The sequence below is a fragment of the Anabas testudineus genome, chromosome 14, assembly GCF_900324465.2.
Source record: "Anabas testudineus chromosome 14, fAnaTes1.2, whole genome shotgun sequence".
NCBI classification, from domain to species: Eukaryota; Metazoa; Chordata; class Actinopteri; order Anabantiformes; family Anabantidae; genus Anabas; species Anabas testudineus.
The window spans coordinates 6,458,884-6,478,922 of record NC_046623.1 but is presented as its reverse complement, the minus strand read 5'-3'; the positions used below and the strand labels follow the sequence as shown (position 1 = coordinate 6,478,922).

At 40.7% G+C, this 20,039-nt stretch overlaps 2 protein-coding genes across 5 annotated transcripts in view; one reads left to right on the top strand and one right to left on the bottom strand.

The window, feature by feature from the left end:
* Positions 1 to 8,606: 8,606 nt before the first annotated feature.
* LOC113170737 (protein phosphatase 1D-like) lies at positions 8,607 to 14,582 on the bottom strand. 4 transcript variants are annotated; one of them, XR_003299664.1, is made up of 8 exons: positions 13,798 to 14,580; positions 12,149 to 12,377; positions 11,887 to 12,011; positions 11,600 to 11,781; positions 11,270 to 11,497; positions 10,936 to 11,023; positions 10,501 to 10,575; positions 10,352 to 10,396 (listed from the first exon to the last, which is right to left on the bottom strand). XR_003299664.1 is itself a non-coding variant. In XM_026372964.1 (7 exons), the coding sequence occupies exons 1-6, from the start codon at positions 14,315 to 14,317 to the stop codon at positions 10,940 to 10,942; spliced, it is 1,368 nt and encodes a 455-aa protein (XP_026228749.1). In that variant the 5' UTR covers positions 14,318 to 14,579; the 3' UTR covers positions 10,276 to 10,396; positions 10,936 to 10,939. The 4 variants fall into 4 exon arrangements, 3 of the variants coding, with proteins under 3 accessions (XP_026228751.1, XP_026228749.1, XP_026228750.1); XM_026372964.1 differs by lacking the exon at positions 10,501 to 10,575 and having other exon boundaries at positions 10,276 to 10,396; positions 13,798 to 14,579; XM_026372965.1 differs by having other exon boundaries at positions 10,303 to 10,575.
* A 506-nt stretch (positions 14,583 to 15,088) lies between these two features.
* LOC113170402 (roundabout homolog 1-like) overlaps positions 15,089 to 20,039 on the top strand; it is a 72,776-nt gene continuing 67,825 nt past the window's right edge. Inside the window, exons 1-2 of the mRNA XM_026372485.1 lie at positions 15,089 to 15,122; positions 19,517 to 19,646. The gene's annotated coding sequence lies outside the window, so the exon portion shown is untranslated. The remainder of the gene's footprint in view (positions 15,123 to 19,516; positions 19,647 to 20,039) is intronic.

The following is a 20,039-nucleotide window of genomic DNA, read 5'->3' as shown; positions in this document are numbered from 1 at the left end:
GAAGACAGGAAGATAACTTAAGTGTGGACGTGAGGCTGAACAGAGAGATCTAAAGAACAGTCGCCTCAAGTGTTGTCTGGGCTCTTTGGGGTCTTGTTTTAATAACGATGTAATACCGGTGATGTAATAGACACACATGGATCTGTTTATCCTGACTATAAGATCTAGATGCTGGGATTAGTGTCGCTCCAGAAGCAGAAAGCTGCGTTACTAATAAAAAACAAAAAAAAAAAAAAAAACAAGACAAGGAAAGATATTCACCCCAAACAACACTTTTAGAATTTGCAAACAGACCTTGCACAAAATACAAATGGCACGCAAGAGGCGATCCCCTCGTCATCCTAAAATTCATTATTAAATCTAATGTCATGGACGACACCAAAGAGCATCTTCAGGGACATTTCTAATATTGAATGCCCAAAGAGTGACTAAAAAACAGTGTAGGAGGCATTTAGCATGAACCATCTTTACAAAATCTGTGCAAAACATTAGCAAACATTCCATGACAATGCTGTAACAACAGTACTAGTAGAGTGAAGGTTTTTGCTGCGGCTTGGAGCTGTCATGCAGCACACTGGATTTGAAAGAGCAGTGAAATATTATGAGTGCTTCATTTTAAAAAAAAAAATCAGTATGCAGTATTTCCTGGTACTGCTCCGCACAACAACCGACCACCACATGTATTTTGGTGTTGGGAACACTGGACTTAAATCAGTTGGTATTATTTCTATATTTTGTGTTCTGAGTATCAGGAATGCATCATTTAGTTGTAAAACTACTCACTTACTTTGAGTTTCTACATTGAAACATGGAGCACTGTCTTTCGGTCGTTTTGTGTATTCACTGAACTTAGAGACGGAGAGAGACACTTTGTCTCCAAGATAAATCTAATGCTGTAGTAATGAATTTTAGGTTACATTAACCCATTTATGGCGGTGTGTCAAGCACAGACTATGAGCGTCTGGGATTCCAACGTAATCTAATGACTCAGGGACAGAGACGCGGCTAATTATAAAGAGAGGGCCAAGTCACTGTTCTTGCTGCAGGGACTATAAATATGAAGCCCAAATGTAATCAGTGCCTAATAGACATGCTGTAAAAGACGCCAGTCAATTCTAACGTTGGTCCATCTCATCTGCAAAGTGGCAGCGGCTGGAACATGTCTAGTGTCTCTGAAGCGAAGCATCTCTTTTACATTAAATGTCATTAAGAAATCTTTCTGTTTCCTAAGCAAATCACATTTTCAGCTCATGTGGAAAGTCCAGTGATTGATAGAGGTGAGCCACTGTTGCACTACTCTGACTTTGTTTGTTTAGATTTATTGCATCTACAGGAAGACATGCTTTCCCCACAAATTCATTTAGCGGACTACGTGTGTGGCTTTCAACTTTGAAAGCTTCTAGCATAAATATTTGAATTTACAGTATATCGTTCGAGATGACACGACTTTCTCACTTCTTTTATTAAATCGAATACGCGGCCATTTGAAGTGCAATTGTAACACAGCGCGTCCCAGTTTGTCCATAAAATAGTAGGAGAATATGAAATATTGAAATACTGGCTTGAACTTTGGATGTCTTATTTATGAGAACACACTGATGTAGAGTCATGAAACCAATTTAGGCTACTCAGTGGGACCGAAACATGCTTATTATTATGACTGCAAATGAAACAGGTCATGTCTGATTGGGAACGTTATTTGTAACAAAGGTTTCGACTTTCATCCTGTGGGATGCAGAAACGTTGCGGTTGCTTTGCTGCATTAGATTTGCTATTAAATCATTTACCTGCTGGCTTTCTAAGCCTGTCACTCCTGTGCATTTTCTGGTATCCAGAAGTGTCAGAAATCCCATCAGAGACAGGCAGCAGAAGGCTTTTATAGAGCTGCCTCTTTGCTCATCTCTACCCTGCCTCACTGTAAAACTAGCCCCATTCACTTCAGCTAGAACTCCTAGCAGCAGTATGAAGGCCCTAAGTGTCTACTGTGCATAACCTTGTTAACACTGCATGTGTGCTTTTTTTTCTCAAGCAGAAGGGACCTTTCATAGCCAAATAAACCTGACTTCTTGCCTAAGGGCATCTGACAGTGGTGGATGGGACTTGAGAGGACAAGAGGACTCCACAGTTCTTAATATTACATGACAGTCAGTGTAGCTACTTGCACTGCAGCTCACTTTACAGAGAAAAATCACTATGTTACAATGTCCGATTATGCTACTAATGATCCACTGTTGATGTGCAGAAATAGTAATTTATAGACTGCTACTGCATGGCCAAGTAAGCTTCCATCACACAGTATAGACAAACAATAAATCAGTGGAGTCAGTAGCTATGAAATTAACAGTATTGGGTCATTATTGCTGGTTTTCTCTATGTGGTTGTCATGTTATTTATATTCTGGGAGCGCTGGAGCCCATCTGAGCTGCCTAAAAGTAATCAATACTTATAATAACAGTATGTTTATGGGCAGGTGGCATAACTCATAATATGAACATAATGTGCCATTAAGCTTGAGTTCTAAATGCTTCATCAACATCAACATGTTAACTTGCTACCGTGACAATGTTTGTCAGGTAGAATTTATTATGCTCACAATCTCAGTTTAGTAGTTTAGTACACAAGTGACCCAAGTCATGCAGGTCACTTACCCCCTCAGCCCTCCTCTCTGACCTGCATTAGCAAACTAAAAGCCATGTGAGACCTTGAGACACTGTGAGCCTTTGACAACACAAACAAATGATGCAGGTATGGTGCAATTTACCCTCATCTCAAATCTGTGCGTGGGATTACTGAATTGGTCAGTTGCAGTAAACTCATCTGAAACGGCACTCGGGCTGTCCGATTAGACACCAGGGGTGCTGCCGGCAGCCTGGCCGACCCAATGCACAATCCGCATCGAGTGTTTCCTTGAATTGCAATTTAACAGATCTGGTTAAGTTGCTAATCTCCCTTTCTGGCTTACCATTGTAAAGGCTGTTAAGCCACTGGCATTATTGTGGCCTTTTGTAACCTGTAAGGAGGTGGTGTTACTCTGGTAATGCAATCTGGCACTGCCATGTACTAATCTCATCTCAGCACTCTCACATGTATCAGATGGCAAAACCAACTGACTAGCCTGTGTGTGTTAATGTATGCGTATTTGTATGTATGCAACTATACAGTATATCATTTAATTTTATTTATATCTTGGCTGGCTAATTATAGTAATTAAGAGGATTTTTAGGTACTAACCTTGTGTTTGTCTTTAATTTACTAACTGGTTTACCACTCTGTATTACTGCAGTGGTAACTGTTTGTCCCAGACCCACTCATTTCTGAAGTTTTTTTTATAGTATGTGTCGGTGCTTCCTGAGAAATGTTCCCCCTATAACACAACATGTGGAAGCAGTTTTACAGAGACAGGGAGCAGCTATGCAGAAATGTCCAGGTACATCCCTCAGCTCTGCAAAGTCCCATCAGAGGTTAATTAAGGCTAATCACGATGGGCTCGGAGATTAGAGCCTTAGTGATGTGGACATTGAATTAGACTGTGGTGTGATAGAAAGAGTTGAGCTGAGGAAAAGCCCCAATTTACTAGACACACAGGGGACTAAATACGCAGTCGGTCCAGGTTAATTACAGGGTAGAAGAACCCATGATGACCCTTCTTACCTTTGTCCACAGTTTAGACTGAATCTGTGCTTTGAAGATAAGCTATTCTGGACCTCACGTACCAATAACAAAATCATTTTAACATTACACAGATCACCTTTTCTATTCTGTCAGGCTTTCAGGATGTTGTGTACAAGCACAACAACAATGCATAAAAGCAGATTTTTTTTTTTTTTTGGAAGTTGCATGTAGCTTCAACATAGAAAATAGTTGCAGTTGGGGCTGTTCAACGAGTCTGGGACACAGCAGGTGCCTGCAGCATCTCTGCACATTAGAATCACATTTCTCCTAATAATAAATATGCAAGAAGTGACATACAGTACTTTATGTTCAAACTACATATACTTAGATTGTGCATGGATGGATAAAATAGCAGGCATGTCAAGCAGTAACAAATGTATCACTTGCCTCCATGCAATAGAGGGAAACATTTTTACACACACATACGCAACCCATTGTGTGCCAGGATTGGGTATTAAGGCATGGTGGCTCCAGAACGCTCATTCAGTCACACCCTGTCACCAACTCTTGGGCTCTTCCTGTTAATAGCTTTGTCTTTGCAGGTTAGCTCAGGTTATGGGCATTTGTCTGTTGTGTGGCTCCTTACAGCTGGACTCTGCTTGCTATTGCTTGGGTCCGCGTTGAGTAAGTGTTGGCGTTAAAAGCAGCAGACACGCTGGCACTGACAGAGGAGGCGTTGGACAGCTCCCAGGCTTCCAGCATGTCCTCATGCCGTCACTCTCACCTTAATCCAAACTGAAAAGACAACACATTCTAGCGATACAAATTCAGTGACTTGAGAGCTGCCTCCGTCGCCTGCGGGGAATTAGAAATGAGATGAGTCAACTGTTTCTCTTCACTTTTTCCACCCCCCCCCCCTTTGCATCTGCAAGCGTCTGTGGGCTTGTGCACGGTCCCACATTCAGCACAGTGATGAAAACACCAAAGGGCAAACAGCTGTAACAAAGATGATCATATTCTTGTCTCGTCAGATGAGTTCCTTTATACATTTACTAGTCAATTTGTGTTTGGATATTTTTACAAATAATAATTTTTCTTTCTTCTAGTTGTTTAATTTACTATGACAAGTGCTTAAGTGTGATCCCTAGAGATATAATATCTCACATGTAGATAGAGGAAAAAGACTTAATTCTGCATGAGAATTAGATTGAAACAGATCTTTACTTTCTGTGACACGCGGAATACGTGGCCTCAGCTTAAGGTCTGTACAGTGTTTAATGAGTTTAATTGGATTACCTACAGACCTTCTCACAATGTACAATGCTCGAGCTAGGTGTCAGGCGAAATAACACTTCTCACCTTTGGTTTACAGTGATGACCCTCTTTGGCGTCAAAATCCAGGCTTCAGAGGCTTCGCTGTAAGAACCTTACAAGATATACGAGGTCAGATGGACGTCTGATAGCAAGGATGGGCCCGCTAGTGTACGGAGGATTACTGAGTCTTCTGCCATCGGGTGCACGGTGACAAACCTGCCTTAACAAAATTTCACAAGAAAACAACCAAAGGACTTAAAGACAGTTTAGAGCCTTAGCCTCTAAATCCAGCTTCAAAATGAAAACGTGCATTATCGCGTTTGGCCACATTTCTCAACCTATAAAGAAAGTTTACAACATTTCAGTCAATATGATTGATTAAAAGAGTAAAATGTGGATGAACCACAGAAACAAATAGATTGATCAATCAGGAGCCCAACCTTCCTCTATGTCACTCATTCCTGGAAAGGGGAATATGCTTGGAGAGCCAGAGGACAGTGAGTAAGCCACTTGAAGCCATCTGCTGTTTATGTGTCTCACTTAAGTGCAGCACACTATCAGAGGTTGCAGGGCGGCCATAAATTTTGGCTGTTGTGTTCACTGTTACTGGGAGACATGAAAAGCAGCAGGAAGCAGGATGTAATTAGGTTATTACATTCATCCTAAAATCTAGATCACACACAGGTGCCATTAGGGTTTAATGGCTAAAATATCTCTCTATTATAAAGCCCAGGGGCATTTTGGGGCAAGAGAAGGTAAATGTACAGTAATTCTGTATAATATAGTTTCCCCTCTGAAGTAGTACTATGCACTTTAGATATATGACTGCTAAGATGTATGATAGCACTATCTTATAGTCCCACCAATACACAATGCATTTGACAGAACAATGACAACAACAGTGTATTATATTTAATGTGAATTAACAGCTATTCTTCAATTAAATCAATTATGAAATAGCTGCTATTGGTCTCTTGCTGGTTTCACTCACAATACTAAAACAATTCTGCAGCTCTGCTTAGCCTTTAGCTTTTTCTAACGCTCGTCAGCCATAACAATTTTAGTCATGTCATGTGTCCGGCCTGTGTTTTTCTGAGTATTTCTGGCCCTTACTGGTCAGAAGTTACTCAAGCCAGCTTTAGACACTAACTAACATTAGTTTAAAACATGACACTAACCTTACATTATACTCATTTCATGTACATGTTCTGCATAGTGCAGAAAAGAGTTACTGAGTGGACTGAGACACACGAAACAGGGGGGGATCGGGGACAGGCGTACTGGACTTTGCGAGCAAGCCACGAAGCAGAAAAGGAGGGTGATGAGTTTATCAGGGGTGAGAGTGCCAACTGTCTAAATGAGTTCAGGCCTAACAAAAAAATACATAGTGATAACTAACGGAAAGCCCATGGCATCCTGGACAACAAAACAGACCCTACAGTTTGGAGGCATCAGTGTGGTGCCAGAACTTGTGACCAACTGCTAAGGGAAGTCACTGTGTTGCAACAAGTCCCCTATTCATCAGCTACCATGAAGCTCCGAAAAAATAAGTGTAATTATAAACGTTCTGATTTATCACAAGATGCCCATTAACCAGACCAGTGCCACAGAGCAGAGTTCAGAACATTTGTCGCACCAATACGAGATAAAAAAACAATGAATGGGGGATCATAAGTTTGGTAATGGCTGGGAGTCACATTTTTTTACAAGACAGCAGTATAAAAAATATATTTTTATGATGAGAACAGTGTTTGATCATGATCCCGCCTTCCTTGAGTCAGAGCAAGGGGACAAAAAGAGGGCACGTCATCTCCCATCATGTGGGAAAGTCATTCTCTTCATAGCACTTACTCCAGAGCCTCCCAAGAGTGGCAGAGGCAAGCCATTAAAGTCTTGTTGAAACACTACTGATACTGTCAAAAAAGAGACAGGAGACATGGAGAGAAGTGAGACGGGCTCCACCAAAGGCTGCAAGACTCTCGCACTCACGACTATCACTGCTGCTGCTGTCCATAGCGAGAGTGTGAAGGTGCCAGATGAACATCTGTCTGTATAAAATAGCGTCTGATGAATTAGGACACCACAAGCAGCCAGGACAGCTTGAATATAATCTGTGACCCCTCATGTCCAGTATGGAGGAGCGGGTTCCTCCACTCTTTAATTTCGGAGGTTTCATTAAATTGATCATCCCAGTGAGCACAGAGACTCACGAAGAACGATTCAGCGTGGGAAATCCATCATTTACTTCCAGTCATTTCTAAACAGGGTTCTGCTGCGTTCAAAACCATGTATCTTTCCACCGGTTCCATCATAATTTCATGCGAGAACGCGAGGCAAAAGAGAGCTTGAACACTGTTGACACGTAAGAATGTGTTTGCCACATTCACTTTGCTTTCCAAGTAACTCCATGTTTGCGCTGATGATGCTTATTTATAGGAAAGATGAGCAGGGGGAGCGGAGGGAGAGGTGGTGAACACTGTGATGCTCCACTGGCTGATGTACAGTGACAGAGTGTCTGCAGTAAGAGGGGAGTGTTGCATGTTAGGCAGGTCAGCAGATGCTGGGCTGACAGTCAATGAAATATTCAAGTTAAAGACACTGATGTCTGTATGTCTCCGAAACAGGCTATGGGTAAGGATAGGAAGTGTGTTCTTAAAGTTCTGCATATGTCACTGGGAAAATATCACATCACAAGAAAACAACCATACCAGGGATGTTTTTCACTTAATTCATTTCACTGTGGGCACAAGTTAAGAAAGACTGGGGTACAATCTCATTAGCGCTGGCCTCGTTTCTTTCAATTGACCTATAATATGCACTGACACCTTCCACCTACCTCTTTTGAAAGGGTCAATCTTAAAAGGATTACAGCAGATTTTCAACAGATAGGATTTTCGCAAGAGCTTCTTATCCTGACTTGCAAAAATCAATTAGCGCTACCAAACTGCCATAGATAGACTGTGCCGGCCAGGGGGATAAATAATCTAATAGGATTGTCATGATATTCTTCATTCTTAATATAATACAGTATATTTCAATCACTTAAGGAGAAGGGGGGCACTTGAACGTGTAGTCTACATAAAACAACAAGAAATAAAACAAATAGTTTCCATTTGTCAGACCTCTTAAATTAAAATAGTAATGGAAACGCACATTTAAGAATTGCAGAATGTCAGAATTTGAACATAACCTTTATCAGAGATGAAATTTAAACAGTTGCCATGGATCTACTGTATAGATAGAAACCTGCCATCATTTTAAACAGTAAGGACTTGTCTCTTAGCTTTAGAACGAAGAATTAACCCTGGAAAGAGCAGGTAACAAACAAAAAAATCTTGGGATTGGTAACTGCTAAATTCTACTTTTCCAGTCAACTTCAAGCCATGTTACAAGGATCTAGAGCCTAGATCCTTGTAAAGAGTCTAGTTAGAGACAAATGTTCAGTGCCTTCACATTACTGCCATCTCCTGGACCATGGATTAACTGCCACTGAGAATATTACCTCTATTTTGGCACTGGAAGAGAGGCATTACTAACAATGTTGATTGACAGACAGTCATGTTGGCTAAACAGAGCTAAAATGAGAGCCAGACACCAACTTGAGTGAGTAAAAAGAAACATGCTGAGGTCACTAAGCCTTTGCACAACGACACAGACACGACAACAGATATGACAGCACCAACTGGAAAATGAGAACTTTATTACAACACAAAGACGTTGTATATCTAATCACTTTCAAAGTACATAATTTACACAGTTAGTCCTGAAAACTGATTGTAGTGGATATGAAACCAGACCCAAGTATAGTTATTGTCAAAACACACAGCATGCTCTTTAACATCCATTGCCTCTGGACACTTAGTAAAATACAGAGTATATTTGAGCATTCCAAACTCCGGAAAAACAAAAAACATACTTCGTATAATAATGTACTGTACAAACTTCTATTGCATATTGATGTACTGTACAAAAATTAACAAACAGCTCTCAAATATAATTGGAAAACATAAAACACATTGGTCAGGATCTGTTTGCTGCAGTGTAAAATGGTCAATGACAGTGATGTAAAAACGGAAGTGCATGAAACATGGCTGAGGGCCACGGGTTACACTGACATACTGTATTTAAAGTTGGGCCTTCAATATCAAAACATGAGAAAAGCACCTCTGATTCATCTGTGCTAAGGCAACCATGACACTTCTGTGTAAAAAAGGAAGACAAACAAATCAGCTGGAACAGTAAGTGAGCTGCCTTAATGACATAGTTCAAATGTAACAATATCGCCTATCCAGCAAAGAACAAATAAAGTACCATTAACAGGGCTAGTTCACTCAAATCTCATGCACACATCTACTTATACTCTTTATACCCGTCCTTTAACACCATCTCACAAGCTGTGGATAAAATATATCATTTAAAAGAGAAGCACTCGTGATCATGACAGTACATAATTGACAACTGATGAAGGCAAAACAATACAGACTCACTCAATACCCACATGATTCCCCTCAGGCCACAGTTTGTCATTTTTTCCTTATTTTGCCCTCTATAATTATAGCTTCCATTGCAACTGGACAACATGAGATGGAAACAACAGACCACCAACACCAGTAACACATTTCAAGGAAAGACCTCAAACTACTGGTCTGAGGTATTACCCCAGGCTACAATGTTATAGCATCCATAAGTTAAAACAATGTAAAATAGTTCATTCATTTGATAAAACTCTGAAGTGGCAGATCACATCCCTTCACAATTCTGGTGATTTGATGTCATCTCAGATTGTGGTTATGTATCTTTTTCAAAATATGTCTTTTGGATATACTATACATGCTTGTAAGTATGAAAATAGATAGCGTAGATTGAGCAAATCTAAAATTGATCTTTTCCGCGAACATAAAATTTTGAAATGGGGGCAAAACAAAAACATCAAAACAGCAACACATTTACAATCTTCAATTGAAGAGTTTGTATAAAAAGTACACATTTAGGAACAGGCCTGTGGCCGAAGTTGATATGATGCAGATTATCCCGCATGTCTCATGCAAAAAAAAACACTGTTTCTATGAGACAGGATTCAGCACACACACAATGCAGCATTGTGGCGCTGTGGTAGGATGCTGCGTTCCTCGGAGGAGCTTCTCTCTCTCTTCCGACCACGACTCCGAATCTTCGGGGGCAAACCTTTGTTGAGGGAGCGGCCGGGTCGGCGGTCAGAGTGTGTGTGTGAAGAATGGCGAGACCTTTTTAATGCAGGAGCGGAGACGGCGCAGTCCACCGGGGTTGTTGAGTCTTGCTTTTCGAAAACATTCATTGAACCATCACAAGGGGGCGATGTGGCCCTTCCAGAGTTAGTATCAGGTAAGAGCTGTGAGGCGGCACAGAAAGCTGCTTCATACAGCCCAAGAGCTTGCTCCAGGGTTGTGGATCCTTGTTTGAATGGGGCGGGGGCATCTGCTGCATCACTCCACTGCAAAGAAATTTTAATTAAATAAATACATAAAAACAAACAATGGATCTGGAATTAAATTGTTACATTCAAATGTGACCATTCACCAATAATAAAACACGTACCGGTAAATTAATTAAAATTCAGTGCTCATCTTGTCGAGAATAAAGAAACAGAACTTGTCTATCATCAAACAAACACTAAAAATGACACACAGAGATGAAAGCTGTTACAAATGGATAAAAAAAAAAAAATCAACTAATGGAAATAAACAATAATTTAAAAGAATATTGGATTATATGGATATAATGTAGGTTCAAATGGTTCTATACTGGGTTTTAGGTGTCCTGTATACACAAGTGATACTGTGTTTTAGGCAACATATTTTAAGAAATAAGTGATCACAGCTCTATTGTTGGTAGTTAATAATACCAAAGCAAATTAGACTACGAAACACCAAAGGAATTGTTTTTTCAGAAACAAAAAGACAAGCCCGGCTCTTCAGTTACATTTATGTATTTGCTGGCCATATTGACATATTTTCATAACTGAGCAGTCACCTCGCTACCACTCCAGGCATGTCCATCCCTCATGTTCTTCTCCATATATCTCATCTTCGTCAAAAAACATGCCATCCTCATGCTCCGCCTGTTGGCCCCGAAAACAAAGAGTAATTTGGTGAACCAGTGGTCCACTGATGGAAACGGCTGGTCTGACAAGTCAACAACTATGGACATGTTTTAACTCTTGAAAGTATTAAAATGACGATACAAATGGACTGGACTAGATAAAAGACAATACAGTGAGTACCAAACACACAAGAGAATTTGCTGTATGGCCCTTCCTAATGAAACAACTACAAGAGGAACATTTAACCAAAGCTACTGCACCAACCTTTGGGACCTCACATGTGTTATAAGGAGTTCCTGGATATGGAACATGATCTATTCCTGTAGACATGTCTACAACAATCTCATCTCGATGCATAGCGATGGGTGGGCCTCCATGCTCCTGCAAGGCCAGGACGATAACTGTGGTGTTGTCAGCACGGAGCATGCGTTCTTTCCAGAACAGTAGGGCTGTGCATCCCAACCTACGGGCGCAAGACATTCCCTTTGGTCCCTAGAAGCAAAAAGCCCAATGAAAAAGTAAATGAATACTTTAATAAAATCTAAATTCTATAGCATCAGATCCCTGTAGTCTGTTAGCTGTATCTTTACATACCACCATTTTATCATGGTTATAACACATATTAACAGCGTTCTTGGGTGGCATCATATTCCATAGTCCATCACTGCCGAGGATGATGTAGCGATGGTGTTTGGGGTCAAGGGTCATTACAGTGGTATCAGGTTCTGGTGAAACTACAAACTCTCCACTGTAGAAATCATAGCTCCAGAGATCACCTGGAACAGATTTGTGAATCCATCACTTTTGGAGCAATATTAACAACATTACAGATATTGGTGTGATTTTATGTACATTCATATCCAGAAAAAGTACATTTTTACCAAGGGATCGGGCCACAGCCAGGAAGGGGATCTGGTCAATGACTGTACTCCTCCTCACAGGGCCATTATGGGTCAATCTGGGTCTCTTCCACACAACACGGTTCACTCCAGATTTCTTCATTACACTACAAGACACAACAAAACAACGTGACACACCTCAATACAAGACAGGCCTGACTTAAAATACAGTGATGTTGAAAGAAAGAAACATTATCTGGCTATCTGACATAAGTCATCTATGAAGCCCTGTCCACCAGCTTACCTGCCACCTAATCGTTCAATCCGTTCTTTTTCTTTAGGAAGTTCAGGTTTATGGTCTTGTGTAACTTCAAGTGCCTGGAGTGTGATATCAGACTCGTTTTCTTTAACTCCAACCACTACTGCTGAATCCCCAACATGGGCAACATACATGTGAACTCCACGGATCACAATCACGCTGGCTGTGGTGCCTGATGTACTGGGCAGGCCGGTAATAGTCTTTGGCCACTCCGCTGTATGAGAAAAAGACAAATAGAAAGGATTATTGCTAGCCACAGATCACAGATCACAACCATAGTTTGCACAGGTAATAATACTGGAGCATAGGGATGAGTAGAATATTGTTGAGCCAGCACTGAAGGACACTTTTTTAGATGTGTTAGCACACACATGCAAACAAATAAAAATTTCAGTTCAGTCTGCAATCAAATCAGAGGAAAATGTGCACTTTTGCAGTTATCATTTTAGCATCAGACTAACAGCCTTCAGCCTTGAACAGTAACTATGGGCCATTCTGTCATCTGTATGAATTACACTTAAGCTTTTTACAGCATCAAAAGGAGTTTGATAGAAGTAAAATAACTTCTTTAGAACCAAACACAGAGGGACAGAGGGACAGTCAACCAAATTAAAACAATTTGATCCAACTGAAAACTGACCCACTAAGAGTATAAGCCCACTTTTTACCTCAGGGTTATGCAGAAAAACACACACACACAAAAAAAAAAAAAAAAAAAAAAAAAAAAAAAGAAACCAGCAGGCCTTTTCTCTAAAGTCCTACCCCGGCTCTGCCCATTCCTGAACAGATCCTGCATACATACACCATCATGTGGTAAAATCAAGAATGCGTTTGACTGATTCCAAATTTGTTGTGCAGCATGACAACAATCCCGAACACACAGCCAGTGTCATAAAGACTCTTCAGCAGCAAGAACATGTAGTCCTGCAACAGATGGTACGACCCTCGCAGTGCCTCTGGGATTAGGCATATGAAGAGGCAGAAGACATTGGGGCTGCATTTAATGATTATTTTCATAAAGTGAACTGATTAGAAGTTTAGTCTGTAAAACCTCCAAATGACTCGGTCGAATAAACACCGTCATGTCTTCTCTACACTCATGGTTATGTCTTCAGATTGTCTTGTTTTGTGTGACCACAACTGGACCAAAGATACTGTTTAATGCAGTAATACCTAACTATCAAATGCTCATCTTTAAGAAGCTGGAAACATCAAGAAAATCTTCTGATGATTGACTAACCAGTAATTTTTTTTATGCTGACTTTACTTGTATGATATTTACTGAAAACATTTTCACTTTATTACACAAACACACACACACACACAGGCTTCTGCTGTGTGTTTCCCCACTGTGACATACTGTGATGTTACTGCTCTGAGGAAGACATCGGCTATCGTTTTATTCTGTATGGATCACATGAGCTGTGAAAGCTGTGTGGTGGTCAGATCACAGTCCACACCAGTGTTCACTTGGAAAGGGACGGGCCAGTCAGCGGGGGACCAGCTGAGCAGGACGCTGCCTCATGTGACACCGTTTGCTTTCTAACGTCGCCGACAATGCAGCAACGCCAAAGGGGCAAATCGCGACAGGGCACCGACAAGTCGCCGACATTAAACTTCACATCGCGACTTACGTAGCTCTTTCCACATCGCGTGGTGACAGGCGATGAAACCTTTCCGGAGAGCAGCGCACACTTCGCCGTGGTCCTTCGACCAGAACCCCCGCTGTCTTTTCAACAAGTCCCACAGATGTTCCCGAGCGAAATGTGCCGCTTCTCGACCCCCGTGACCGTCGAACACGGCGAAAAACGCCACGGACTTCCGAGTGTCAACAACATGCTCTGCGACTTTCCCATCCGACGCCGGCGGTGTGCTGTTGTCGCCGCTGTCCTCGTTTGATAGACTCTCTACCCACGCTGCAGAGGTCGGACCACACGGCTCCGTCCCCTTGTGAATATCCGTCTCGTCGTGAGTCTCTTTGGACGGCTCGCTCCCCGCTTCTCCCTGTCCTCCATGTCTTTGCGACTTTGGATAATATTCGGCTGTGGACGACGTCGGCTCGTACTCGATTCTTATCTCGACAACATCCTCCATGTATTTCCTCCCTCCTTGCTCGGAAAAAGCACTCATTCGAAATACTATCGCCTCGTCCATGATTGTGGAAGCCTAAAGGTAACTTTAGCCTACGAGCTAAATGTTTGAACCAATTTTGCCGCGATTGTGTCGCCGAAGGCTTCCTTCCTTTTTGTTTATCTTCTCCGAGACGCCCCGTTGTACGTGATGACGTCACGCTCGCCCACCTATCAACTTCACTCGTACGCACGGCGCGCCTGACTTTAATGCTGCCTTCACTGGCATTGGAAAACATTGGAATTTAAACGCGGTGAATAAGAGTTACTTGAACGTAGCACATTTTACACATTTCTTACCAGTGTGGCTGCACAACAGCTAGTAAGCACAGGATATGTAAAGGCTTTAATGTTGCGCCCATATATATTTGTGATAGGTAATTCAGGTTAATTCAGATGTTTTTGCCTGGTTATCTTTAAAAAAAAAAATTAATAAATTCAACTTAATTTCAAGGTTTTTGCCTCAGATTTTTTATGTATGGTAAACTGTATAATTTAATTGGTCAACAAGTCTAATTGACCTCAAACCTGAACCAAAGTTGGAGTGGGAGGAAAGGTGAAGCTGTGCTCCATTTGTAGCAATGACATTTTGTTGCAGGAAAGGCACCTTGGGCAATTAATAAAATGAATGATGGTTGAATTCGGTTTAGCTGGCCTGGTTTCAGCCTCGTGGTATTGTCTATACAAACACACTGTCACGCTGCCATGGTTTGCTGCAGTACTTGAATAGAATGAAACCAGTGTAAATGTTTTTGTTAACACCTGTTCTTTTCCTTCAACGTCATCTCAAAATGCTGTTGTGGAAAAAGGTGGAAAACTGCAAGTGCCAGGTAAAGCAACACCTATTCGACAGCAATGTTGCTATGGTGTGCTGGCCTATGTAACTATTACTTGCTATTACTCAGTGTGTACTTAGAGAGACCTGTAGAGCTATTTTAATTTGCTTACTGTTGTTCAGCCAACTGACATCATGCTTTTTACTGTGGGTTTTTAGTTCTGCATCCTTTGTTCTGGGGTTATATATGTTGGTATGAGTTTGTGTGGCAACAGTGAAAACACAAATTCAGGCTTTAAAAGATGATTGTATGTTTTCTTAAGCAAAGAGGTGAAGTAATGTCAACTAAGCCTGTGGGAAAATATTCTCCCTCTTAGTAACATCATCCAAAAAAGCTACCAAATTGCACTGATCACTCTGGAAAGGGTTCCAAAGCTATTTCAGAGCATCAGGGAGTCAACAGATCTACAGTTAAGAGGCACTATGTACAAATGGACAAATGGACAAGGCTTAGAACAATATTGAGCCTTCCCACAAGTGGCTGACCTTCCAAAATTAGATGAAAATCACAGCTACTACTCATACAGGAAGCCACAGAAGATCCAAGGCAAACATCCAAGGAACTGCAGACCTTTCTCATGTCACTAAAGGTCAGTTATCAGGACTCCAATATCTGATCTGATAGACACTGGGTAGAAATGGCATCCATGGAAGAGTGGTGAGGTGAAAACCATAGCTGACCCTGAAGAATATTAAGACTCGTCTGAATTCTGCCACACAACACAGATGATCCTCTAACCTTTTGGGAGAATGTTCTCTAGACTGAAGAAAAACTGGTGCTGCAAGGCAGCAATCCCGAGCATAAGAGTCAGGTGACCTCTGAATGACTCAAAAAGCAATAAAAATTTTGTTGCTTGTAAAAGTTTAGACCTGAAGTAGTCAACATGTTCACATTTTTTACATTTCCACATCGGTGATTTAGGTACAGGATCATTTTTATGCTCAAAAAATACACTTATATTACATATATACTTAAAAGTCATTTGTAATGTACTTGAACTGTCATTTGTATCTATTTTTGTGCTTGGTCAGGTTCAGATATAAACACAAAAACAGTCAAAATGAAGTCAAATATTATTTCACAGCACTATGTTGGCGGTGTGACCTAGAGACGTTGTGCGACATTGAGTGACTTATCTGTTCACATTTTGCTGTGTTAGTAGTAGTAGTGCTACAGTGACACCAGGTGGAGGCAGTATTAATCCAGTCAGTTTCATTTTTAATCTGTCCTCCTAGTTTTCACAGAAATGTATAATACTGTATATTAAACATAAAAAATACACGGTGGCAGTGCATTTATATAGAGTTTATCATAAAAATATTATCATTATGACAGTTTTCATCTAGAAGAAACATAGGTTCTTGTATATCCATGTATGTTAGTATGTGTTTCAGCATGCATTTGTGCCTGAGATGACAAGTGACAGTATACAAGTAGTGTAAATTTGTGCAGTGTGAATGGCGATGCGGTGCACAGCTATGCGTTTTTGGACTTTGGGAGATGTTAGTTGCTGTGACCGCTCTGAAATAATACTGTTTTTATAAATGCATTCTCAAATCTTTAGTTTGCTTTATGGTGATCACAGAGACATGGTTGATGTTACTAAGATAAAGAGCACATTAGTTCATCAAATCTCCCACAAAAACAAAACAAAATTGTGCCGCTCAAATTTCTGCATGTAGTCCTCTAGGCACTTACTCAGCTAGTCACTAGCTGTTTCGTGGATTTCTCTTCACGAAGTGAAAGTCTTTCCATCTTTTCCTCTAGGACACACATCTAAATGGAGAAATAGGAATTTCCCACATTAGGCTTTCCCTCAGCGTTTCCATTCCCTCATCCTTTAATACCCGAAACTCTGACCCTGACATTAACCCTGAAAAATCCATGTTTTAATATCCCCACTTATTTTCTTTCTTTCTCTCTCTCTCTCTCTTTCTTTCTTTCTTTCTCTCTCTCTCTCTCTCTTTCTTTCTTTCTTTCTTTCTCTCTCTCTCTTTCTTTCTTTCTTTCTTTCTTTCTTTCTTTCTTTCTTTCCTGCACATGTCCATTAATAATCCAGCCCTCAGAGAGGTCCTGTCTGCACACAGGCCACCATTACAGATGAAGAAGCAAAGTGATTTCCATGTAAATGGTGTCAGAATGTCATTTTCAAGAGAAGCAGCTGAGAAAATGAATTCCTGAAGACGAGAGAGATTACCAATGGGCAATGACACCTGGATTGCATTCCCCATGCTGCTCCTATAATGGTCCATCCACAAAAACAGCTTTGTTTGGCTTCCTGACTGTGTAGATGCTGATGTGTCAGTCAGTCCAACCAAAGAAGGGGAAGGAGAAAGGACTCAGATATTAACATATAAATGTATGGTAATCAAACCACTAGACATCACAGTTAGACTTTATGTGAGAGTTTGTGTGTGGGAGAGCAGTTTTATTGAAGGAATGTGTTCCCTCATCAGCGTAGTCAAGGTGTAATGATTAACTGGTGATTGGGGTAAATACGTTTTAATTTGAACCCAGTAGAGCTCAGAACTGATCGTTAGCCTTTGAGACAGATTCACCATACAGCAAAGACCAAGGCCAATAATGGAACACAGCAAAGAGATGCAAGGACCAAGAGTCAGCAGGTTTCTTTCACAGCAATTAGTGCAGTAACCCATTGTTTCAGCATTTAAACACTACTGGAATTTACTTCATAATGAAACATTAAGACATATTGTCTGTCACGTCTTTCAGTGTTGTGTGTCTCAGTCTAGACTCAAACTACAAGTGACTTAGTGGTTAAGCGACATTCTTGCTAGACTAGTCCACGTTTCCTTTTGAGGTCATTATCTGTCCAATGTCACTCTCCGTCCAATGGCACACAAGTCTGCTCCTGTCAGCAAGATAGATGACCAAGATATTGACTTGAGGTTAATTCAAAACCGCGCTGCCGAGTTAGATGGAGAATCTCGATAAGAGCACTGTTGATAAGACTGTGGCTGTAAAGAAAATTGTTTTGGGTCACATGCCATGATGCACCTCTATTGCAGCAGCAAAGGTGCATCAGCTATAGACAGTATATTTTATAGAAGGACGAAAGCTGAAAAAACCTAAAAGTGTGCACTTTAAAAGATTTAGAAATCCTCCTAACTTCTCAGAGAACCTCTGGATGATCCTTCCTCAACATACAGTAGAACAGCCTCTTGTATTTTCGCAACCTAAACTCAAGATAATTATCTACTGAGTCCAGCATGCTCTGCATGGTAGACTGAATAGAATAAATAGCTCCTGATCTATGTTGCAGATCAGTTCTCCTTTTGGGTTTCACATCATTACACTGGAGACGCATTCATCAGTCATTGTGCGCATTGTTTTCAATACAATGAAATAAAAAAAAAAAATCACTTGTTAAAATGATTCATTCTGTGTGAGCATGGCTGAACTGGTCATGAAATAGATAGAGGTGTTGCAGGTGGACACACATGCAAGTCAGGCAGACTGAAAATGCAAATATTTCTGTTGGTCTAAATGTGTTTGTCTGTGCTATCTGTATGATGAATTAGGGGTGTTTTGTCGCCTTTTGGCCAGTGCATGCTACGGTTCCACCAAAGCCCTCTGCATACAGCAGAATCAAAAAGAGCAAGGAAGCAAAAATGAATGGGCAAAAGCTATTTGAATTTTAGTGTGTGAAAGAGAGAAAGGCAGCTGGTTTTGCTGCAGGTAACTGTAGACTCAGTGGGATACCTTTCTGCAGATAGTGAACCACAACACAGGGATGTTTTACTGCAACAACACTCCCTGATTCTCTATCCACTGTTGCAGGTAGCTCCACCTTCGAAACACAACTGATTTAGATTATAGTATGTACATTCCTTGTAACTCCAAATTGTGTCCAAAAATGTGTCAAACAATACAAAGTATTGTGTTTTAATATATAATGAACGTCTGAAACATGATGATTCTATTACGTAGAGATACAAGAAATATAAACAGTGGTTTACAGGTTCATGTAATGTAATGAAAGTATTCAGAGTGGTCTTGAACATTTTTATATAGTTCATGATATTCCTTTCCCACCCGTATGTTTTCAGATCAATGGGAAAAGAAGAAAGGTGTTTTCTTGTTTTTTAATAGTCTAGAGAAAATCATAATGATCATTTTGTTAAAATTCAGCATTTTTTATGTCTTTGAGTGTGTGAGTTCAGGCGTAAACTGTGAGTATCTAGCTGAGTAAAATGTGTGCGTGCAGCCTTAGGACCCTGAGGATATTGGACCTAGGTTGCTGCAGAGGTAGGTTTGTGATTTGTATGCACTCCATCTGATACCGTCTCCTGGATCACAGATGGATTATTTAGGCTTTCCTTCAGCATAGGCACCCTCTTTTGATTTTTTTTCTCCTTTTTTCATAGATTTGCAACACATCTCCTTTTTTTCCTCTTTCCTACTGCTGGGTACATGGATGGCTGAAACACACACTGGCAGAGATTTGGCTATTCCAGAGAAAACGGAACAATAATGCCGGAGGAATAGCCTGAAGGGGTAAGTTGTGAAGTTGTACTTTCATTATCAGTATACACGTTAGTGAGGCTCGGGTAGTAATTTCATTAATGTGACTTAGGGGGAATTGAATAATTTCCCTTCCCATTACTTCATAGAGAAGCTGATGCTGTCCCCGTGCTGTGGTGCTGAAAGTTACCTGTGGCTAACACAATTTGCCATGAAACGTATTAGTTGCCAAATGAGCAGTAAGTGTAGAGTGAACTGAGATGTAGTAATGTAAGAGAAATGTTGAAGGACTGGTTTTGTTTTTTGATTCATTTTAATGTGGCTAATGTGTATTGCATTTGTTTCCATTTTATGTTTCTGGGTTCTGGTACTAAAAAAATATAAGCTATGAACAGCTATGATTAAGCTCATATTTAAGTTGCTAGA

Excerpts from the sequence above, each read along its gene's own strand:
- LOC113170737 (XM_026372966.2), bottom strand. The coding sequence starts at position 14,317 with ATGGACGAGGCGATAGTATTTCGAATGAGTGCTTTTTCCGAGCAAGGA. Across the intron at positions 12,378-13,797 it reads CGCGATGTGGAAAGAGCTAC|CGGAGTGGCCAAAGACTATT; the intron begins GTAAGTCGCGAT and ends TTTCTCATACAG. Across the intron at positions 10,397-11,269 it reads ACACATGTGAGGTCCCAAAG|TGGAGTGATGCAGCAGATGC; the intron begins GTTGGTGCAGTA and ends ATTTCTTTGCAG.